Source organism: Myotis daubentonii, chromosome 1 (assembly GCF_963259705.1).
Source record: "Myotis daubentonii chromosome 1, mMyoDau2.1, whole genome shotgun sequence".
Classification (NCBI taxonomy): domain Eukaryota; kingdom Metazoa; phylum Chordata; class Mammalia; order Chiroptera; family Vespertilionidae; genus Myotis; species Myotis daubentonii.
Window position 1 is genome coordinate 232,829,441 of NC_081840.1, and position 24,458 is coordinate 232,853,898.

At 53.2% G+C, this 24,458-nt stretch overlaps 1 protein-coding gene across 6 annotated transcripts in view; it reads right to left on the bottom strand.

Moving 5' to 3' along the window:
- The window catches only part of FAM193A (family with sequence similarity 193 member A), a 109,880-nt gene that overhangs the window by 19,500 nt on the left and 65,922 nt on the right, over window positions 1-24,458 (bottom strand). For 4 of the 6 annotated variants that reach the window (XM_059677197.1, XM_059677186.1, XM_059677234.1 and 1 more), the window contains 9 exons: window positions 20,173-20,407; window positions 13,746-13,870; window positions 12,871-13,018; window positions 9,132-9,209; window positions 7,036-7,148; window positions 6,714-6,956; window positions 4,957-5,110; window positions 4,692-4,871; window positions 2,717-2,968 (listed from right to left, as the gene is read on the bottom strand). In XM_059677197.1, coding sequence (XP_059533180.1) covers window positions 2,717-2,968; window positions 4,692-4,871; window positions 4,957-5,110; window positions 6,714-6,956; window positions 7,036-7,148; window positions 9,132-9,209; window positions 12,871-13,018; window positions 13,746-13,870; window positions 20,173-20,407 — 1,528 coding nt within the window. The remainder of the gene's footprint in view (window positions 1-2,716; window positions 2,969-4,691; window positions 4,872-4,956; window positions 5,111-6,713; window positions 6,957-7,035; window positions 7,149-9,131; window positions 9,210-12,870; window positions 13,019-13,745; window positions 13,871-20,172; window positions 20,408-24,458) is intronic. The other 2 variants (XM_059677214.1, XM_059677205.1) reach the window with 1 other exon arrangement.

Here is a 24,458-nt window from a genome sequence, read left to right on the forward strand (position 1 = left end):
TGGACCCTAAAGCACACCCTCACACATCGGAAATAATTGACACAGACAGTGCCTGTTCTCAGAGCACAACGGAAGTGAAGGAGGAACCAATACGGAAAGGTCGCTGGGAATCCCCAGTATTTGGAACTACCCGTCGCCGTTTTGATTTCTTTTCTAGCATTTCGTTACTGTATTTTCTCCTGCAACTACCTTTAACTTTCAAATAACTCACACCTCATATATAAGTCAAATGCATCACTGGTATGAAGACATCAGAAAATAGAAATCGTCTTCAAGTTTTCCTAATTTTAAGAAAGTAAAATTTTCATAATACTCATCCCAAACATTTTACTTACTAAAGATTCACCCACAATGGCCAAAGTATGAATCACTACGACAATGATATCAAGTCTTAAAAGTGACAACTTCCATTTCCAGAGCAGAAATTCCTGAAGGCCCTGACAAGGCAGAAAGGGAAGCAGGTCAGAAGTGCCTGAGTGCAGGCCTGCCCTCCACACTCAGCACCCACTGCTCCCTCCCAGCTACAATCGGGCATCACACTGTGCACCCTGGCCTCTGAGACCTGCTCCGACGGCACTGAAGTCTACACCCTTCTAAGGCAGCCTGTCTGCTCTCCCCAGGAATTCCTACCACCTCTTACGGGGCTGTGAACACCTTGTGCATTCAACTAAGTGAACCCAACTCAAATAATACAAACTTACTCTGTAAGACCTGGTGGGAGACGAGGCAAGCTTGTTTACAGAAAAACATTTTTATAGCAGGTAAAAAGAAAATATTTTGCCAAATGCACCTTATTTTTCCAAATAAAGAAGACATCCAGCTAATGTACTTTCAATGCATCAGTAAACAATGTTGACGTCAACAGCACAGTGGCTGAAATAGAGCTCCGCAGCCTGTCCTCCGATTCGCCTTTATGACCGTGAGTCTTCTACAGCCATCGGCCGGAGTAAAGTCCACCAGGTATCAAAGACACAGATAAGCTCCCCAGTTGTTATTTCCTTCCTTATCCCTCTGTACACTGCCTGGACATCTGAGAAAAGCCCACAGGCCCGGCCAGCGTGGCTCAGTGACTGAGCATTGACCTATGAACCAGGAGGCCACAGTTCAATTCCTAGGTTGCGGGCTCGATCCCCAGTGTGGGGCATGCAGGACGCAGCCAATCAATGATTCTCTCTCATCAATGATGTTTCTATCTCTCTCTCCCTTCCTTTCTGAAATCAGTAATTTTTTAAAAGCCCAAAAGCCTGGGGAAGGCAGTGCAGTGTTTAACTGGTGTCCCAATCCCCTTTGGGAACAATCGATCTCACAACGTGACTTGAAGATTTTCAGGAACTAACTCTGGCACAGCTTCTGCCAACAAGAGAGTTTATAAGAGAATATTCTATACCTTCTCTCAGAACACAGGAAACAGAACTCTCTTCCGGTAAGACAGGGTGAACACCCCCCCCCCCCACCTTACACATGCACCCAGGGGGGCAGAGGCTGCACACTGGGCAGACCCTGAACACAGCCTGGCTCTGGTTACAGCAAGGCCTCAGTAAACGTCGCCGCCAAGTTCTGTGACTTTAAGCAAAACGATGTGTAAGAAACCAGTCTACCCCACGATAATCAACATAAACAGAGTTAGGCTCCTATAGCATCTCATTGAGGTTATAATGAAACGATGTTTTGACCAAAACGATGTTATTCCGGGACCTGCGGTCTATACCTGAAAATGCTACTTAAACCGCTCTATTAACAAAGGCACCGTTACAAGTTCAAAATGAGGAATATTCAACCCAACACAATTTAAGCATAAGTGTGGGCAGAGTTCCCAAGTACTTACTGCAATAGAACAGGGTAAAAGGGTTCCATTTCATTCTGAACCCCTGGTGTGTGCCCTTGCCCAGCACGGAACAGCGAAGCCCACTCCTGGGCTCCCCCTCCCAGTGCCACCCTTTGGGGAAGAAAACGGGCACAGGCTGAAACGCCCCTCTGTGCCATGTCCTCCCTTTCGACCCCAGTTGAGAATCATTGTTTAAATTAATCAATCAGGAGAGTTTAGGAAATATTCTATTTTTGATTGATTAGAACTAACCTTGAACCACAATAACTGATACAAATAAAAAAGAGCAGGTATGGTAAGAGTTAAAGGTAAGCTAGAGAGGCAAGGCTACTACTAAGGCACAGAAAATGAATCCAACCTAAAATCTCCCTGCAGAGTCTAAGACATTCAAAATAAACATGGGTTCTCAGAGAAGAAAAGCACACAGAAATCAACTTCCCCTGGGTCCCCGCTCCTGGCTGGAGCAGTCCTGCCCAACTGGTGCTGGGAGCCCACCTGCCTGCCCTCCAGCTGCCTCACGCCGCCTGGCCAGGATGCTCTAGCGCATGGCGCGCCGGGTCTCTCTCCAGTCTGGTACTTCCACAATCCTTAATTTTGTGCTAAGAGCACAAATGTTTCAGACGCGGAGAGCCCAGCTTGGGTGAAGAGCTCATGCTTCCCATCACAGTAAGAGCCCGGCCCTGGAAGCCATGACTGCCCCATGCGTAGCCCGTCACCTGAAAACCTTCCCGTCCTGGTGCGTTCTGAAGGGATAAGCCACGGCTCCCATGACGGACTAGAACTGTAAGGGCTAAGGCTCCGGGCGCCCATTTCCTATCTAGAGCGGACGCTGTCCTTTATGAGCTGCCCATCTGGACTTGGCGTCTGTCAGGCCCTTTCTGCCCAACTTACCTTACTGTGTGTGAAGGGGGGCGCTGCGTACAAGGTGGGGTGTATCAGAGGGCGAGGCAGGTGTGGGACCGTGTGCAAGGGCACGTGCCCATGGATGTGGGGGTACAGGTGCAAGGCGGGGTGTGCGGGCCTCTCCGGGGTCAGGAACTGGTGGCTGGAAGGAAAGGCGCCGGCCGTCATCGCCGACAGCGGCAGCCCAGAAGCTTCCTGCTTGCACACGTGGCACTCGCAGGTGTTGGCAGCTGGCTCCGCCTGCGGGGAGAGAAGCCCTGCTCACTCAGAGGCCGGGATGGAGGATGGAAGCAGCGCCGGCCCATGCTGCTGAGCAGTCATCCGACACCCCCCTTGGCCCGGGCCCTCCTTGTGAGCGACATGAGGGACCCAAGAGCTCAGGACGGCAGGAACCTAAAGAGAGGGGTGCACGCCCCATGCCCCAGTGGGGGCCTGCATCCTGGGCTGTCTGAGCAGAGGCGAGGGGACTGGTGAAGACGGCAGAGTGGGGGAGGGCGCCACAGGGACAGCACAGGGCGAGGCTTCGCTGGCTCCCATGCGTAAGGCATGACTCTCTGTATGCACGAGGGACGGACTCCGCGAAGGTGCAATGAGGGGTCACACTGAACAAAGGTTCTGGAGAGCAACCAGAGGGGAACACACTGAGAAGCGTGACCTCCTGCAAAGCTGTGGGGCCGGGGGGGGGGGAGGCCACAGGAGCTGCCTCTGGCCTGGGCTCTGCCCACACCCTGAACAAACTAAAACACAACTAGAATTGCCAGCAGAATTAAAAGGGTGCATGGAATTTCTTTAATGCAAAAAAAAAGGTAGGAAAGGGAAACAGGAACAAAAACCATGAGACAGAAAAGAACAGCAAAAAGGCAGGTGTAAATATCACCAATCGTTACGTTAAATATAAATGAAGCATTCCAAAGAAAAGGACACGATAGCTGGACAGGATAAAAATGCAAGACCCAACTCAGAGAATAATGAGCAGAGCAAAGCTGAAGAATATAAGACCAATATATAAACATCAGCTGTATTTCTATAAACTGCCAACAATCAATAGAAAATTGAAATTAGGAGATACCATTTACCACAGAATCAAAAAACACCTGAACTTAGGAATAAATTTTAAAAATATGTTCAAGCCTCATAGACTATAAATTTTTAAAAGTCAGAGAGAAATTCAAGGTGACTTAAATAAGTAGAAATATACAGCATGTTCACAGACTGACAGGCTGCTTGTGGTTAAGACTGAATTTCCCCAAATTGACCTATATTATCCCACAAATAAAAGACTAGGCCCAGCCCTAGCTGGTTTGGTTCAGTGGACAGAGCGTTGGCCTGTGGACTGAAAGGTCCCGATTCGATTCCGGTCAAGGGCACATGCCCAGTTTGCAGGCTCGATCTCCAGTAGGGGTGTGCAGGAGGCGGTCAATTTTCTCACATTTCTCTCCCTCTTCCTTCCTCTCTCTCCAAAAAGAAATATATATATATAAATATATAAAAATAAAAACTGCTTGAACATCTATTATATAGCTCCATGTGACTAAGAAAAAAATAATAGTCTGATAAAACACCCTCACCTCTGAGTAACAGAAAAACAGGTATCTATCTACCAGGGGGAAAAGCTCTTCTAAAACCACCCTTTGCTGATTTAGCATCCCACTTTTTCATTCTCAGAAAACTCTCCCCTGGCTTCTATTCAAGAACTCCGCGCCGTCACCCTGTCCACAGCCCCTGGGTGTTGTAAAACCAAGACTGCTGGTTACAGGTTCAAGGAAGAGAAAAAGTCTAAAAAGGAGGTTATGAGGGATGGACTTTTATTTTGTAAGTCAGCCTTGATTCTCTCCAGTGATAATTTTCAGAAGTTATTCACAATGACCTGATTTTGTATTTAATAATGCTCAGGTTCAGAGAAAACAGACACAGAGAAAGAGACCTTTGGCAAAACCAAAAATGTGAAGAAATGAAATCACACCTGCTGAGCGGGGTAAGATGGGGGGGGACTGTCCACTTTACTGTCCTCCTTTGTGGGACTTCCATTTTCTAGGGCCACGGCTTCCTTCGGGGCTCCGGGTGGCTCCCCCCCACTCCCGCCGTCCGCCTCTTCATCATCAGCTTCTGAAGAACTGGCACTGGTGCTGCTCCCCTGCGGGGACTTTGAAAACAAACAGGACATGGAGCGCTGCGTGCTGGCCACCACCCTGTGGCATCCCTGCTCCGATGAAGGGACACAGCTGTACCTCATCTTTCAGGGCCACGTTTTCCCCGCCACCATTTAACTCGCTGTGGATTCCATTCATGTTGGCCACCACCTCGGTGTCGTTGTAGTTATTCAACGGATAAATATCAGCAAACTTAGCTGACAACGGAGCCACGTCTTCATCGTCACTGCAGCTGAGACAAGCGGAGTGGTCACCACGAGCCGTTCATGGGCACAGACATACTCCCGACACGCTCTCCTTACAGAGGCGCTACCCCAGCACCACTCACACTTCCCCAGGTCGCTGTGACCTCAGCACAAGAGCCAAGTACCCGGAAGGTTCCGTCTGGGCTCGGAGGACGAACGGAAAACACGACTGCAAAGGGGAAGATGAAGGAGACCACAATAGCTTCACTTGATGAATGGGTGCGGCATTTCCATTCAACCTGGTGCACAGCTGCCCTCCCGGCCATCGCTGAGCAGACACAGTCCAGGTTCAATGAAAATGAAAGGTGCAGCCCTAGCTGGTGTGGCTCGGTTAGTTGAGCGCTGTCCCATGCAACAGAGGGACGCCGGTTCGGTTCCTGGTCAAGACACATGTTCAGCTGTGGGATCAATCCCCAGCGGGGGGTGTGCAGGAGTCAGCCAATTGGTGTTTCTCTCTCTCCCTCTCCTTTCCTTTCTCTCTCTCTAAAAAAAAGAAATCAATAAAAACTTATTTTAAAAAATTAAAGGTGTATAGCAAGCATGTCAAATTCGTGGCTGGTGGGCCGTGAATTTGACACGCTTGGTATACAGGGAACCGTCTTAGGTCTAGTGTTTGTTTTTATAGCCACTGAAGTGCTAGACACAGCCAGCGGAACAAAATTTTAAAGGCACCATGTGCCAAAATACTGAAGTTTCTTACCAGCAGACCACTGCTGGTCAAGTCAGCCATGAACTCAATTACACATCAGCTTTAGCAAGACTGCCAAGCAATGGGCAAATGGAATATTGACTTAAAAAATGCAAGCAGACTTCAAGGCGAGGGCATCATGTGGGCACTTTAACACGGGTCGCTTTCTGGTGCACGACCAGAGCCGGCACAGTGACCTTCCGTGCAAAGGGCTCGGGACGGACCCCCTGGGTGCACACACGGCGGTGCGTCCATGGCCTCAGCCAGAGGTGATGCTGTGGCTCCGGGAGAGTGTCCACAACTGCCAAACTCAGGCATCTTCCACTTTCAGAAAAACAAGATAACACCTGACCAGGCTGCACCCCCTGGAGCTCACCACGGAGGCACAGAGCCCACCCAGGTGACAGCACTCGGGCTCCTGAGGGCCACGGCCCCAGAGGTGACGAGGCGTGCCCCCTGGTCAGCACTCACACCCACTCCTGAGCTATCAGCATCACAATCCAGGCGAGGAACCCGAGGGTCAGGAATGTGCTTGCAGGGAATGTGGGACACAGACAGTGAGCCCTCCGGGGCTCACGACCGGGACTACCCGAGTCCTTGCATTCCTGGGGTAAGCGTGACCCTGCCCTGGCCAAGAGGGACGCCCGCACGAACCGCAGGCCTGGGAGGCTCCTGCTCACCAGCACTCTTGACGGGTGTTTGTTTATTTTCCATTTCTTTTAAGGTGACAAAACAGGGTCCAGGTTTGGGTTTACTGATTTCCTGCTTTCAACTTTGCTTAAAGGAAGCAGGGGCCTCCCCGGAAGGCAGTGGTAGGGGACATCTGTAGGCACAGCTGTCTGCCGCTCATCGCTGCCCTGCTTAACCCTCCGGAACCTTCCTTATCATAAGGTCCAACTTACAACGCTGGGGCTGAGCCGCTGTCGGTGAGGAGGAGCCGGGGATGCTGCTGGATGGTGACTGGAGAGCTGGAGCCTGACCCCGAGCTGGCGGACGACACGCTGGGCGGGCGCATCTCAGAGACACAGTCGGAAGCAGGGCCCACCTGCAGGGGCAGCGGGTGGGCGTGGGTGTCGCCGGGGGCAGGGGGGTCCACGATGCCACACGTGAGGATGTGGGAGAGGCTGCAGTCGTCACAGGCACACCTGGGTGGGACGAGGAACCGTGACTGAGACGGCCAGGACGGCCAGGCCACGTGGCCCCAGGCCCTGGGCGCGGACTCACCTTCTCCGGTAGTGGCAGTTGGGGCAGTCGGGCACACTCAGCCGTGACGACAGCACATGCCTCATGGCATCTGTGAAGTTGTTCTCACCAGTGACTGCTTTTTTACTGGTTAACTAGAGGAAATTAAAAAATCGTAGGTTACTTCCGCAGGACATGTCTCCTGTTACTTTGTGCTTCATATTTTTAAAAAATGTTTTTACTGATTTTTTAGAAGAAAGGAGAGGGACAGAGAGAAACTTCAACTGGCTGCCTTCTGCACACCCCCTACTAGGGATAGAGCCTGCAACCTGGGCATGTGCCCCAACTGGGAATTAAACCAGTGATCTCTCAGTTCATGGGTCGAACAAAGCTCAACCACTGAGCCACACAAATGCTTCATACTTTTCAGTCACTATGGTAATGTGTGTCATGCTCACTTTTTATTTTCTTTGTTAATCCTCACCCAAGGATATTTTTCCCATTGATTTTTAGATAAAGTGGAAAGGAGTGGGAGAGACAGAAAGAGACATTGATATGAGAGAGACACATTGACTGGTTGCCTCCTGCACGCCACCCCTCACCCCCCGTTGGGACCGAGGATAGAGCCTGCAATGGAGGTACATGGCCTTGACTGGCATTGAACCCAAGATCCTTCAGTCCCCAGGCTGATGCTATCCACTGAGCAAACCGGCCAGGGCTGTGTAATGCTTATTTAGACACCGAGGCTCACAGCTTCCTGACTGGCCAGGAGCGAGGTAGGCAGATGGGAGTGGGCAGGTGGAGCCTACACAGGCCTGCGACCAGCAGCCCTGATGGGCCCTCACGGCAGACATGGCACAGAGATGAATCACAAACCCAAGGAGCAAGGCTCTGGCAGAGTGGACAGGCAAAGGAACCGAAGAGGGGAAGCCATGGTGCCAGAGGGAGGGGCCTGCAGAGCTGAAGGGGCCATGGCCGGAGCAAGCCCGGAGGAGGAGGTGCTGGCAATGCTGCCAGGGGCAAGGAGGGCATCCAGGCAGGGGACGAACACTGAGCTGGGCTCCCCTGCAACACGTCTTAAAAAAAAAAAGATTTTTATTAATTTTTAGAGAGAGAGAGAAAGGGGGGGGGGGATAGAGAGATAGAAACATCGACAAGAGAGAAACATCATGGATCGGCTGCCTCCTGACTTTCCCTACTGGGAAAGCCTGTGCCCTGACCGGGCATCGAACTGTGACCTCCTGGTTCCTAAGTCAACACTGAACCACTGAGCCACACCGGCCGGGCCCTCAACACTTCCTGAAGACCCGCTGACCCTGGGCTGAGCAAGAGGGTGTCTCAGGGGACCAGGAGGTGGGCCCGGGCCTGAGCGGGCCGCCTGCAGGACAGCGGGCTGAGCAGAGTGCTGCACCAGCGCCCGGGGGTCACAGGCACTCAGGAGGCACGATGGCTGCCTGGACGGTTGGCCTGCAGATGGCAGAGGCGGGTGGGAAGGAAGCAGCCAGCAGCCAGGAGGAACCAGCTGGAGACACCAGCAGCAGGAACGAAGCCTGGCCAGACAAAGGGGGGTCTGCGAGCTACCTAGGAAGCAGCACCTCAACTTCTGATGGACTAAGCGAGCACATGGACTCGAGGGAAGGCGCGTGGACCTGCCCTGGCAACGGAACAGTGGCAGCTGGAAGGGCCATTTGGCTGGACGGGAGCCAGCGGGGGAGGCTTGGGGGTCGGGTGAGCGAGCCGGAGATGGTGCCGTCTGTCTACCTGTGGTGCCTGGCACAGACCACGGAAGTGAGGATGCGGGGGAGGGGGAAGGTGAGGCCAGGAGACTAAGAAAGCCGGGCAGCAGCTGGAATTTGGATGAGAGTCAAGGGAAGCCAAGTTTCTATGAAGCGTGTCCTGAGGCCCCCGCAGCGAGGGCCCCCCAGTACTGTCAGGAGGCTGGTGGAGGGGCCAACTGCTGGAGGAAGGAAGGCCCCGTCCCGTGGGGAGGTCAGTGCACGTGGTGGCCTCACTGCGTCACCAGAGAGTATAGACTGGGCAGGGCATCACCAGCCCACGAGCGGCTGTGAGGCTCACAGTGCTGGCCTTTTAGAGCCACTTGCTATGCAGTGAGCAACCACCCTTGATCCTGGCCTCACCTGCTCTTCAAGGAAACGCCTGTGTCTGAAAGGCTCCCAGTCTTCTGTGAGTGCGCGCTGCCTGGTGTGCACAGCCATCTGATAAGGGAAGCAGCATAAGCTCAGCGCCAGCAGGTGCATGCAGGCCTCTCCAGGGGAGATGTTAGATGGTCAGTATGGCAGCCCGCCACGGGACAGGGTGGTGTACCGTGGACAAGGGCAGGTGCCACGGGACAGGGAGGTGTGCCACGGGACAGGGCAGGTGCCACGGGACAGGGAGGTGTGCCACGGGACAGGGAGGTGTGCCACGGGACAGGGAGGTGTGCCACGGGACAGGGAGGTGTGCCATGGGGCAGGGCGGTGTGCCATGGGGCAGGGAGGTGTGCCACGGGGCAGGGAGGTGTGCCACGGGACAGGGCAGGTGCCACGGGACAGGGAGGTGTGCCACGGGACAGGGAGGTGTGCCACGGGACAGGGCAGGTGCCACGGGACAAGGGCAGGTGCCGTGGGACAGGGCAGGTATAGCGGACAAGGGCGGAACCAACAGCACCTCACAAATTATAAAGAGAAATTAAACAATGCGTGTGGCTCTGTCAGTACCGTAAGTGAAACTGTCACGTATTGAATGTCCATTATTGCCCTGCACGTGCTGGGCATGAAGACAGGAAGACAACGGACAGTCCCCATGAGGGGCTCAGAGCAGGACGGCGGCCTGGAGCCCGCAAGTGGCCAGTGTGGCCTGAGCAAGGCAGACAGGGTGATGGAAGCCCGAGGAGCCCAGAGACAGGAAGCAGAAGGGGGGCCAGAGGCGGGGGGCCGAAGTGGGGGGGGGGGGCTGTGGCTGTTTAATGGGGACAGAATAGCAAAGTCCTGGAAGATGGGAGAGGCTCACCACAATGAGTGCACTCCCTTGAGAGCACGGCACTCGGAAATGAGTGAGATGACGAAAGTCAGGTCACGTGTACGTCACCACAATCAAAAGAACAGACGGAGGAGAAAATAAGAGTGGGCTCAAGGCACTGTCTTACTTAGGAGGGGGAGGCTCCTCAGTGATTGAATCCGATGTTTGTATAAATGTAATCTATGTAATCTTACAATGATTAGAAACTTAAGAGTAACCATTAAAGGATAGAAAGGGGATACATTCTTCTTCCAAAATGTATCCAATCCTACAGTCAAGAAAATGCTACCCATAAACCCTCCAAACAGGAATAATTTCATCAAGTAAAATTCTTGCATTTGAACAGAATTCTAAGTAGTTTAAATTATTAGAGAAGAAATCTATGTTGAAGTAATTGACAATGAAAGCCCCACAAATCAAGTTTTATAAGATGTGCCCACAACGCAGAAGAAAACGCATCTGTTTAAACGCACTGAGAGCAAAGCAGATCACGAAGGACTGAGAAGTACGCGTTCAATGTAAGAAGCCGAAATGACCTAACAAGACAGGAAACCAGCCAAAAGGTAAAGCAGAAACGCCTGGGAAAAGAAGGTGTGCCCAGCACCGCGGAAGCTGGTTCTGCCAACGCCTCGCAGGCCGACCCAGGGACCAGGGGCAGCGCAGAGAGCGGGAGGGGGACAGGCCACACAGAGCAGACGCTTCTCCGCCCGTACAACGGACACCGTTCCCACCGAAGGACGCTGCCAGCAGGGCCTCCGCAGCCGTTTTAAAGGGAGTCGCCCTGAAAAAGCCTTCGCGGCTTGGCGAGCGGTGCAGGCTCCGGGCCTCTCAGCAGCTCGCGGGCGCTCTGCGGGGACCGCTGGGCAACGCACTGCCCTTTCGTGGAGAAAGTACGTCTCTCAAATGTGACCGTGCGGCAGCCCAGGAGGACTGGCCTTCCACCGCCTCCACGGCCCCGTTTCCACCGCCCCCTGAGCACGCGCTGGGGCCGCCCTCCCGGAGACGCGGAGGGAGCTTCCTAGGCAAGCAGCAATCTGTGGAGCTCACTCATGAAGCAGAGACCCCACACAGGCTCACACATGTCACATGCACGGAAAAGGCCGTGAAAGATCTGCAGTCCTGCTCCTCCTCCCTGCAAAACAGATCAGGCCCAAAGGGTTTGGTTTGGTTTTGTTTTTGGAGGGCGGTTCTAGCGAATCCTTTATGGAACAGAATTTATTCTTGAAAAATCTAAAAACATGGAAAATTTCTCAATTTGTTCTCTGAGACTAGCATAACCTTCATACAAAATAGATGAGAACCTAAAGACAAAATCCCACACACAATAGCTCAGCGTTCGTGTATGTGCTGCTGCAGTGAGTACCACAGCGCCTCAGAACAGACAGAAAAGTCCCAAATAAACATCGCAAATTAAAATCTCATGATCGATTAGCACTAACATCTCACTCCCTGGCCGGGAGGCTCAGCTGCTTGGAGCATCATCCGTGCACCAATGGGTTGCGGGTTCTAGTGCTGGTTGGGTCACATACCCAGGTGAGGGTTTGATACCAGGTCGAGGTGCATATGGGGGGCAACCAGTAGATGTTTCTCTCTTACGTTCATGTTTCTTGCTCTCTCCTTCTCCCTTCCTCTCTCTCTCTCTCTAAAAAAAAAGAGGTAATATGTCATAAATTAGCAGGGTTTAATCTCAGGAATGCAAGGATGTCTAAAAATTAGGAAACCTTAAAAAAAAAATTAGGAAACAATCTCTTAATTCTTTTGGAAATGTATAAAAGGATAAAAAATATACAATCAAATTTAATATCTATTCGGATTTTTAAACAAAAATAAGCATAATAAGTTGGATAATTTAATTAAAGGAAATTTCTTTAACTTGATAAAAAGCATCAGCGATCCGTGTGAGAAACATGAGACAATGTGAAGAGTCCAAACTCCTTCGAAGCCAGAACCAACCAACCGGAGTTCCAGCGCTGGAGAGAGACAGAACTAGTATTACCTGTAGAAGACATCCTGACGCAGAGATTCACAGCCATCAGCTAGAAACTGCAGAGAGCTAAGAGCCCAACAAGGGCTGAACAGAACCGCCTGGCGTACACATACCAGCTCAGCTGTTCAGGAAATTTACTCTGCCATTTACTCTGCCACTCGTTATAAAGTACCCGGTGTAAGCTCTGTAAGAAGTGCATACACCAAAAGCCTAACACAGGCTACAAAACCACCTCACAGAGGGCTATGCAGCATCTTCTTGGATGGAAGTTTCAAATTGGTGCCAAGTCCCAGTGATACTGTATCGGCCTGCAGGTTTTAGGAAATGCATTTTTCTTTTGCCAGCAGCTGTTAAGAGATGGGTGGGCCGAGGTGCCACCTGGAAGCCTGTTCCTGTCACCTAGGAGGCCCTGGCTGCCCAGCCTTCAGTCCCCTCTCCCCCAAGAGCCCCCGAACGGCTGGCTACGTTCAAGTCTGCGTCCCCTTCTAGCCAGCGAGAGACAGAGACGGGCTCTGAAGGTCACATGTGATGTGCACCCCTGGCTCTCGACAGGTGTTCAGTCAGCAGTGAGCAGCCAGCCTTCAGTCCCCTCTCCCCCAAGAGCCCCCGAACGGCTGGCTACGTTCAAGTCTGCGTCCCCTTCTAGCCAGCGAGAGACAGAGACGGGCTCTGAAGGTCACATGTGATGTGCACCCCTGGCTCTCGACAGGTGTTCAGTCAGCAGTGAAACGACGAGACTCAGCAGCTCCCCCAGGCAGCAGCCGGTAAAGGGACCAGGGGCGCGGACAGGCGGATGGTGACCTGGACCCCTGCTGCCGAGTCCTGCAGGCACTCCCCCCCCCCCCCCGACATACACACACATGCACACACACCTGTTCATCAACGTAGGCGTCAATCCGCTTCTGGCACTCCAGCCACTCGGCGGCGACCCTGCGCAGCTCCTCCTCGGAGCGCTGGTACCGCTGCAGCAAGGTGCTGTAGGCGTCCTCGCTGCAGGCGTCGTGCGTCGTGGTCCCCAGCCTGTGGAGAGAAGGCTTTCAACAAAGAAAAGGGTCCAAAGGTCTGGGCAGCACCAGAGGGCCGCTCCTGTGTCACCTGCCCCAACAAGACACGTGGGGCCCACCCCTCGCCACACAGACTGCTGGGAGGGATCACGAAGGACACGTGCAGGCCCCAGGCCACGCCTGCAGGAGGGAGAAGCTCCGAGAAGCAGCTTCTGAGAAAAAAGTCAGTGGTGAGTATCACTGTCCCAAGATGACTAAGACCCAGCTAGCACTTCCATTCACTAAATGTGGGACTAAACAACATATTTAATGAGAAATATACTACTTTTGACCTGGTTTTCCAATTAAGTAAAATAGAAAATCCAATCCAAACAAAAACATAATTATATGCTCATTCATTCTGTGTTTTATCTTGTTAAGAAACATGGTAAGACGGCAAATGAGGACATGAACAGGGAGCAGAAGACACAGGCCCAGGTGAACACTGAGGAAGCCACAGCGCGTCGGAGAAAGATGGCGACCTGTGGCGAGTGGGGGTGGGGTGGGGACAAGGGGCCTACAGCTTCTCACTGGAAACCACTCATTGGGCTCGGCGCTCTGGAGCTGACCCGCCACTGCATTCCCCACAGCCGGTGGCTTCCCAGCGAGGACACCCAGGCTGCACTGCTTCCGGGGGGGCACACACAACGCCCCGCAGAAGGGCGTGCTCACACCCGGGGCGCGTGCAGGTGCAGACCAAATACCTGATTTGCGACACCAATGCTGGCAAGTTGCTCTGAAGAAGAGGTTCCGAAAAAACCAGATTTTCAAACAGGTGTTTATTATGCAGCTCCCATGTCACCTGGAACTTTTTCAAGTGCTCATTTTCCTAGTTAAAAAAATAAACAGAAGACATACTGAGCTGCTGAAGACTGAAATTCCCCAGGACTGCCCCTCCCTCTCCCCTGCCCCAGTCCCTGCAGGCCCAGCTCTGCTCACGAGGACTCGGGTGGAGGTCTCTGCCTGCACCACACAGCCCACTGGCCTCGCGCCTGTACTCGCACACAGAAACAGCGCAGCGAGATCCACAGGCCAGGAAAGGGCAGAGAAAGAAGAGAAACCACTGCACATACTTGATAGTCATTCCTTATAATTAGATTCACCATGTAGCGAAAACCCTCCTTTTCACATATTTAACCCTTTGCGGTCGTATTAAATTTGGACATGGGTGTTGTACTGGTCGGAATTAATTTCCATTGAAAGAGCAGTGATACATAACATGCAAGATTATGAAGGATAAACAAGATTTATTAATTCTTTTCTGGAACTACGTCACTACTTGTAGAATCACTACAAACATTATCACTTTCTACGTCAGAGTCAGTATTCAAGGTGCCAAAATAAAACTCTTCACCGTTACTTTCAGATTCGCAGTACACTTTTTTTTTTTAAACCTTTGGATTGATTTTAATGCTTGGTTCTTCAATCAGAGTTAAAAGGATATATATATGCCATTTCAGAATAAATCTTGGGTTTGACAAGAATTTGTGTTTTTCTCGTAGTACACTTCTTTCGGTAACTTTCTTTTTGCCATTTTGGAGTATTATTTTGAAATATCTTAACAAGCGAGAATGCCTAATTACAGTTAAACGTAATTTGTAAAGCTTTATTTGAAATTCTGCGAAGTATCTCCGAAGCTTGTCGATTTCTTCACTCTCAAAAGGAGACTGACTCGCCACGGTGTTTTGCATGGCGAGTGTGGAACGACCGCGTTTCTTTATATTGAGTTTCGATATCTCCGATTTGTCGGGGCAATGTTTTGGTTCGTGACAAGGTCACTTAGACACTTAAGAGCTTTCAGAGAAATTATGAACTGATACACGAATGAATAGAGTTAAGATTCATACGGTTCCTTGCTGTGGTGGCTGAGAGCAGACATACGACCGGAAAGGTACAAAAGCTTTGGTGGCTGAGAGCAGACAAACGACCGCAAAGGGTTAAATGCAGGCACGTTTTCTTGCCTCTTGAGAAACCTCCCCTCTGACAGAGGCGCACTGTTCCACGAGACACCACGTAAGTGGCCGCAAGCGGCGACAGGACCTTCCCTACACGCAGCCTTCACTCCTGACAGGTCTTGCTAGAACTGCACGTGCGAATCCATGCGCCCATGTGCAAGCTCCATGCACGGCCTGTGCTCGAGTCACCTATGGCCCTGGGGAGGCTCCTGACCGAGCGACTGCCACTCGGGAACCTGCCTACGTTCCACACGTCATTGCGCCTCCTCGGGGTGACACGCAGTGGTCTGTGCCCATTTCCAATTCAGCCAAAGGGAGCTGGGATGCCCTGAGCTGGGATGGCAGCAATGACCCGACCTGCACCCAAAGCCCCCAATGCCTGCCCCAGACTAGTGCCTGGCACAGGCGGACAACATTGGAGGCAGAGCTGCCCCCACTGCTCACCAGCCCCGCGGTCGGGACCGTGGAGGTCCACCAGGGCCTGGCATCTCAGTGCCCACCCTCCTTGGTGGCGTCCCTGCCCTGTGCCGGCTCCACCTAACGCTTTCCCCACACACCAGCTCCACCCACACCTCCCTGCTCACACCCGGCCGCCCTGGGAGCCAGTGCTCAGCACAGGGCAGTGGGGCGCGCCGACCGCCAGGACATGGGAGGGGTGCACTCAGCCTGTCACCCAATGTGCTGTACCACAGCGTGGAAAGGACACGTGCCACGGACTTCAGCGGAGACCCCTGTGCGCAGGCACTGGGCCAGGCACAGGGACACAAAGGCTAACGCTGTAGCCCCCAGGGCACAGGAGAAGGCGGTGATCTGATTGATGACCGTCTCCACAACAGAACAGCAGGAGCCAAGGCAGCTGCAGACCAGACCCAGGCCAGCTGAGAGGCGCAGGACTGCCCCGCCCCTACACCTTCCGGACAGGCCGTGGGTCCCGCAGGCAGCCTGCGAGCACGGGCACTAGGCACAACCCTGGGGCGCAGCTGTGGCTCCAGGGCTGAGCTACTGGAGGTAACAGGCCAAGATTCGTTCCTGAAGATGCTGGTGTGTTCTGTGAGATCTGAAGCCACCCTCCCAGTGAGGCACGTGGAAACTGAGGTCCCAAACGCCCTCACCGCCTGGACCTAGAGGGACGGTCGCAGGTGCTGAGGCAAGTGTCTCTGAGGCCGGTACTGCTCACACCAGCGACCCTGCGCTGGGGCCAGAGATGCCGCAGCTGACGTGTGCTGTCACAGCGCTACGAGTGGTGAGCCTGTGTGAGGACGGCAGAGCCAGCCGGGCCGGGGGCAGAGGCAGGAAGGAAAAGTCCCTGGTTCCGGGCTTTCTGGCCTCCCCAGCCTCACTCCCCACATTCCAAGGCCCACGTGTGGAGTTGGAAGAGGAGGGTGTGCCGTCAGGTCCCACGGCAGACCTGAGACACAGGGTGTGCAGCCTTCGAGTGTCCCGTGAATGGAAGCTTCGATCTCATGGCCATCACAGCCTGGTCAGGCATTTCCCAGAGGACTGGAGGCGTAAGTTAGGTCTAGTTCCCACTTCATTTCGATGCTTGATAAGGAACACATGACCCTCAACCTGCTTGGCCCCAGGGCGCGTGCAATGAACCCCTCGAGTGCACTTCCCAGAAGGTCACGCTTGGGGAAATACCTTCCAGGCAAACGCCTTCCACGGGCCTGCAGGCTCAGGACGAAGGGGTGTTGTTTCTGGAGAAGCTGAGGGAGGGCAGAGAGTTAGTCGGCTGGGTCACACCGCAGTGACCGTGCTGCTTCCAGGAAAACACAGGACCCCGTTTGCGGCCGATCACCCAACCTGAGCTTCCAGGAACTTGGAGTTAGGGAATCTGCCCTGGCCGCTGTGCCGCGAGGCTTCTCCAGCTGAAGGCCTTTCTGAGGAGGAGCGGTCATTTCCACACGGAGACTCCTGTTGCTGAAGACACGCACCCGGGGAGCCAGTGCGTCCAGTGATCGACGTGTGCCGTGAGGAAGCCGCGCGTGAGCAGGTCCAATCCAAGTGTGAGTTACGCAGCGGGTTCCGCAGGCAGTGTGGGTCTGCTGTGCCACGTGGTTTCAGAGGCTACAGTTTCCGTGGTAGGTGCACTCGGCTCTGGTGGACTTTAAGAAAAGTCCCACCATCTGAAAGGCTGCCGCCCACTCCTCCCGTCCCCAATACACATCTCCCGGAGGCCTTCCTCAGGGCCCAGCCAAGACAGCCTCGGACAGCAAGCTGTGCGCAGAGCAGGGGAGAACCCAGGGCCAGACACTAGAAATGTGCAAACATGTAAATAAATACGTTCGCCCCTGGCTGGTGTGGCTCAGTTGGTTGGGTCAACCCTTGCACCAACAGGTTGCTGGTTCGATTCACAATAGGAGTACATGCCTGGGTTTCAAGCTCGATCCCTGGTAGGGTGTGTGCAGGAGGTAGCCAATTGATAGTTCTCTCTCATCAATGTTTCTCTCTCTCTCTCCCCCTTCCTCTTTAAAATTAACAGAAACATATTTAAAATAAGTAAATGTGTTGCTTTGAAAAATTAATGTTTTATTTAAAATATGCTATTTGTCCCTTGGCCAGATGCTAAGTGGTCAGAGCATCCGCCTAAGGGTCGTGGGTTCAAGTCCTGGTCAAGAGGACGTACCTCGGTTGCAAGTTCTCCAGCCCCGTAGGGGTGCGTGAGGGAGGCAATTAATAGACGTGTCTCTTTCCCATCAGTGTTTCCTCTCTCTCCCCCTTCCCCTCCCTCCCTTCCACTTTCTCTAGAAATCAACGGGAAAAAATATCCTCGGGTGAGGACACACAGTAAATATTGATTAAAAGTCCACATCAACAAAAGCTCTTTGGGCCCTGTTTGTAAGCTTAAAGGACCCCAAGTCCCAAACTATGGAGAACTGCTCTGAGACACTGACTCAGAGTTCACCTTAGCTCAGTTCTGCAGACTCTTCAGACCATGGGGATCACAGGCCGGGCCGGGAAGGACTCTGTGATCCGTTTGTGAACCTTCTTGGATCCTCATTTGAACACTCCAACCATAAAGAGATTTTTGAGCCAATGGGGAAAGTTTTCTAGGGACTGGGTGTTAATCCGTAAGAACAAACCACTCTCAGCTTTGTGGGTGTGACAATGGTCTATGGGTACGTAGGTCACGGACAGCCCCGCAGTGGCCTATGGCTGCTTTACTGGCGGCCCGGAAGCACGCAGGGCAGTCAGCCCAAGCTCGAGTTTCCCAGCGACGCCAGCAGCACCTGTCAGACCACGCACCTCTGCGGCAGCAGCTCTGTTACAATCTCCAGGAGACGAGGCTGTGCCCCCCTCCCCGTCACCGACCCACCCGGTCAGAGGGCGCAGGTCCCGCTGTCAATCCAGTGCTCGGAGCCTCTGCGTCACCTCACACTGAGGTGCCATCACTGGTGGTCCCAGCATCACGTGTAGACCCCACCCTGGGAGGGACGCAGGCCGCAGCCCGGGGTGAACGTGGGCTTTTGAGCATGTGAACTTCTCAGCCCTGAGGCTTCTGCCTTTCCTGCCACCTTGTTCAGTCTGTTACCAGCACTTCCCTGCTTCCCTGGGGGAGAGAAGTGCTCCGAGAGCCTCGCTGCTGGGCCACTGGAAACCAAAGTGAGTATCTCTACGTGTGAACAAGGTGGAATGAATCACTGACCAAATAGCTGTATTTTGCGCTTCAAATTCATGAGGTTTTTGTTCAAACCACAAGAAAACATTTCTGTGTAAACTGCTAGGGATTTGCTCTAATAAATGTGGTTCAAACTAACTTTTGTTAGCGTCACAAACAGCGCCCTATCTGACAGGCCGGGGCCTGCATGGAGGCAGCACAGCAGGGCACCAGGCAGGTGCAGGCGGGAGCCGCGGGAACCCCAGGTGCTGTCACAGAGGAGGCGGCGCAGGATCTGGACCTCTGGACAGTAGGGCGAGGCCCCGGAGGCAGAGGTGGAGGCAGGGCTGCAGGTGCTGCTGCAGGCGCGGCCCCGAGGCAGCGTAGCCTGCTCAGCCCCGAACACAGCCCACCACTCACCAGCTGCTTTTCTAAAACGAGTGCTTTCCTTGAGGTCGTAGGGAGTCACGGAGGAATGCCAACCTCTACTGCATCAACGCTCAAGGGAGGCCCTTGGACCCGAGATTACTTGCAAAATGGTGTTTGTAAACTTTTCTGGTGAAAAGTCTATCAACTTTAGAATCACATACAGGCCACTAGGGCTTAAAATCTTAGGAGCCACTTACTATTATTTGTTTCAAAGTGTAGTTTTATCACTAAGAAAGCACCCAATACCAGCCCAGTACCATTTAATAAAATTTAAGTGATAATAAAAAAAAAAACCCAGCCCAGCCGGTGTTGCTCGTGGTTGAGCATCGACCTATGAACCAGGAGGTCACAGTTCAATTCCCTGTGGGGGGCGCGCAGGGGGCAGCCGACCGATGATTCTCTCCCATCATTGATGCTTCTCTCTCTCCCTTCCTTTCCGAAATCAATAAAAATATATTTAAACACACACACACACACACACACACACACACACACAGGCCCAGACTGTTGTTGGTGAACAGGTGCTTCTCTGACAGGAGGTGAGCGGCTGTCTCTGGGGAGCAGGTCAGCTTCCAACCAGCAGGCCTGTCTCCAAATGACCTCAGCACATCCAGTTTCTAGGAACTCCATTGCCACAGCACGCCCCCCGCCTTTACTCCTGGTGGTGGTCCAAGACCCAGGGGTGGGGACGGCACCTGACTGGACAGCACGCATCCTTCCTCCGGCCTGGACTGTCCAGTGAAAGGATTGAAAGGCCCCATGAGCAGGCGCCCCCCACATACATCCCATCCAACACGGGCCTCTGTGTACAGTAACAACAGTGACTAGCTGACAATGCGGACATTTTTCCTTCTTGTCCCTGTTGACCACACACTGGTCCTCACTGCATCCTGTCCCCTGCCTGCCTCGCTGCCTAGGCCTCACGCTCTCCAAACAGTGTTTCATGACACGTCACTGCCTGTCCATCCGCTCAAGACTTTTATCAGCAGCAGGTAGGGACGGGGGAGGAGAGGAGAGAAGGCAGGCTCCGCCCGGCCCCCCGAACATCACAGGGAGGGGATCTGGACTGCACACGACACCACCAGGTCTCAGCCTCACCCATTACACAGCTTAGTTCCCAACCAAGCCCAGAAAGGCACACGCTCTTACCAGAGTGCCCAGGAAGGTGCTGATGGTGCGTGCCGCCTGGCAGAGGGCGCCATACTCCTCGAGCAGCAGGGAGATGAACTGGTGGGCCTGCGGCGGGCCCTGGAGGCCGGATGGCGCCCGCACTCGCGCTGCAGCTGACAACTGCCGCAGGAGGCGGACCTTCATCTCCAGCACGTACTCTCGGGCTTGCTGCTCCAGCCGCTGGTACAGCTGGTAGGGGTCTCTCTCGCAGAGCCTGCACAGAGAAGGACAGTCACCACTCACCCGGGACCCGCATCACCCCTCAAGCACCTTTTTAATCCATGAGCATCTTTCCTGAAGCCTTTCCCGAGGAGCCCACCTGAAATGCCACCACCTTCTCACACCGGGAGAGAAACGTTCGTCCAAGGCAACAGAGGGAGACAGGCAGAAAGTGTCTGGAACTTTCCCACGCCATCCATAACAGCCAGGAAAAAATACATTTATTGAGACCTTACTCTGTGTCAGCACTAACTCCTTTACCCACCTGGTGGGCTGACTCTCACCTGCACTAACTCAGTCACCACCTGGTGGGCTGACTCTCACCTGCACTAACTCAGTCACCACCTGGTGGGCTGACTCTCACCTGTACAGACTCATTTACCCACCTGGTGGGCTGACTCTCACCTGCACTAACTCAGTCACCACCTGGTGGGCTGACTCTCACCTGCACTAACTCAGTCACAACCTGGTGGGCTGACTCGCACCTGCACTAACTCAGTCACCACCTGGTGGGCTGACTCTCACCTGCACTAACTCAGTCACCACCTGGTGGGCTGACTCTCACCTGTACAGACTCATTTACCCACCTGGTGGGCTGACTCACACCTGCACTAACTCAGTCACCACCTGGTGGGCTGACTCTCACCTGTACAGACTCATTTACCCACCTGGTGGGCTGACTCACACCTGCACTAACTCAGTCACCACCTGGTGGGCTGACTCTCACCCGCACTAACTCATTTACCCACCTGGTGGGCTGACTCTCACCTGCACTAACTCATTTACCCACCTGGTGGGCTGACTCTCACCTGCACTAACTCATTTACCACCTGGTGGGCTGACTCGCACCTGCACTAACTCAGTCACCACCTGGTGGGCTGACTCTCACCTGCACTAACTCAGTCACCACCTGGTGGGCTGACTCTCACCTGCACTAACTCAGTCACCACCTGGTGGGCTGACTCTCACCTGCACTAACTCATTTACCCACCTGGTGGGCTGACTCTCACCTGCACTAACTCAGTCACCACCTGGTGGGCTGACTCTCACCTGCACTAACTCATTTACCCACCTGGTGGGCTGACTCTCACCTGCACTAACTCAGTCACCACCTGGTGGGCTGACTCTCACCTGCACTAATTCAGTCACCACCTGGTGGGCTGACTCACACCTGCACTAACTCAGTCACCACCTGGTGGGCTGACTCTCACCTGTACAGACTCATTTACCCACCTGGTGGGCTGACTCTCACCTGCACTAACTCAGTCACCACCTGGTGGGCTGACTCTCACCCGCACTAACTCAGTCACCACCTGGTGGGCTGACTCTCACCTGCACTAACTCATTTACCCACCTGGTGGGCTGACTCTCACCTGCACTAACTCATTTACCACCTGGTGGGCTGACTCGCACCTGCACTAACTCAGTCACCACCTGGTGGGCTGACTCGCACCTGCACTAACTCAGTCACCACCTGGTGGGCTGACGCTCACCTGCACTAACTCAGTCACCACCTGGTGGGCTGACTCGCACCTGCACTAACTCATTTACCACCTGGTGGGCTGACTCGCACCTGCACTAACTCAGTCACCTACCCACGTGGGCTCTCACCTGCACTAACTCAGTCACCACCTGGTGGGCTGACTCTCACCTGCACTAACTCAGTCACCACCTGGTGGGCTGACTCGCACCTGCACTAACTCAGTCACCACCTGGTGGGCTGACTCGCACCCGCACTAACTCAGTCACCTACCCACGTGGGCTCTCACATTAGTGAACACTGAAGCCCACGGAGCCAGCAGGTGGCAGAGCAGAAACAGCAGTGCAGAGGCGGCTGCTGGAGATGGGCCTTCTCCACGCTGGACCACCGAAGTGAAAACATAGGCGGCTAAAGACAAGTAATATGTTTGAATGCTGGCATGTTCACAGGTGAGCCGAGTGACCCTAATGAGGTAATCTCAGGGTGGGGGGCGGCCACGGACTGCTTCTCCTTCCTGCCAGGAACGCAGTGCACAACCCAAAGGGGCTGGCGTTATTTTCAAAATCCGGGGAAATGTACAGACAGCATATCTTATTTAAATCATCCCACCAGAAAACCAATAAAAGAATAAAATAAAACTTGTAAGCTGAAGAGCAAGAAAAAATTAATGCATCTCCCGGCCCAGCCACAGTAAGTTAACACTGTCGTGCACTGCTTTTCTGACTTGCTCTGCAGTATTTGGCGTCACTTTTCATCGTGTGCCGCTGAGGAGCCTGCAGATGGAAACCTAGGACACGGCAGCAGCAACCCCACATCCAGCTCCACCCGGTCAGTGGAGTGGCCGCTGTGTTAGCCACGAGCTGTAAATACACGGCGCCTCACAGCTCCTGCTCTTTATAGAGTGAATCCTTCCACCGCTGGGCACCACATTTGGTCAAAAGAGAAAAAGGTGAGTTATCGCCTACTCCACTTTATTTTTTAAAATATGTGTTTATTGATTATTTTTAGAGAAAGAAGGGAGAAGGAGAGAGAAACATTGATGTGAGAGAGAAACACTGATCGGTTGCCTCACATACTTGCCCCAACAGGGGATCAACCAGGTGATCTAGGTATGTGCCCTGACCAGGAACCAAACCAGCGACCTTTTAGTGCACAGGACAATGTTCAACCAACTGAACCACACTGGCCAGGGCACCTATTCCACTTTATCCCACTTTAAAATGGCCACAGCATCTAGGCTGTAAAAGACAAAGGCCACGTAAAATCCTGCAATGGAACATGTGACACCTTATACAAAATGTGGCTAGAACACAGTAAAAACCACTGTGGATTAGTACACTCCGCAGAGATAAACTGATTTTTTAGCAGAATAATCCAGCACAGCGGTCGCCAACCAAAGGTCTGTGGGCCATGGTAGTCCGTGAGGTCCGAAAGGTTGGCGACCACTGCTCTAGCAACCTGTCCGCTGAAACAGAATGTTTTTCATCTGCTAAAGAAAACCCACACAAGATTCGAGTGACACAGGGACAATCAAACGTACAGGTAGACTGGACACCTCCTTCTTAGTTATACATTTAATGAGCATGGCGAAATCAGTCACACATTTCATCTTCTTTCCTTGTCCATTGTTGATCTTATGAATGTAATGAAATGACCGTCGTACTTTTGCAAGTAGATCTTCTTAAAGTTATACACCGAGAGAAAGGAGGGTGCCGGAGATGTTGTCATACACACGTACTTGCACTGCACTGCCCCGTGTGGTGGAGGCCATGCTGCCGTGCACACGCACACACACACGCACACATGCAATGTGGTTGGTGGGCAGCAATTTAAGAAAAGAAAGGTGAGTGTCACGGGTGATGTGAGGAGGCCCTGGGACTTTAGATAGGGAACCTCTTTGAGAAGCTGCCTGAAGACTAATGTGAATGATGCAAGGAGAAAAAAAAGAGAGAGACCCTGAAAAGGGAAGAGCAGGCCAGAGGGAGAAGAGCAAGTGCAAGGCCCCAGGGCAGGAATGAAGGGCGTGGGGCAGGAGCGGAGGCGGGGGGTGGTAGCAGAGCAGATCCCGCAGGATGCCAGGGCAGGAGGGGAGAGGGTCACCTCCACCAGGAGACAAGCCCTGGAAATGGGCCTCACAGACATCCCTCCTGACTCATCGCGATGTAAACACAAAGTGCTCTTGGACACAAAGACTAAGGATAACACAGTACCTACAACCGCAAGGGGACGTGGGCTTACCCAAGCCTAACAGTGGGTTTCACTATTAGATAACGTGCTTCCCAAACCTCAGCCACCCACAGGCCACTGTCCCATCTCTGCCAGACGTCCCTCCGCTACCCAAGCTGCTGCATATTTTCTCTCAATTGCCTTTGATCTCACTTTAGGCTCTTCCTAAGCCGTGAAGTCACGGTTCTCATGTGCAGGTTGCCGAGATCTTCCTAACGCTCACTGGGAAATCTAACTGCAAAAACGGTACCTGGCCCCCCTGGAACCAGCTCAGCAACAGCAGGGGTTCACAGGTCAAACCCCGAATCCATCCACCAGTCAGCACAGCCCACGGCCAACC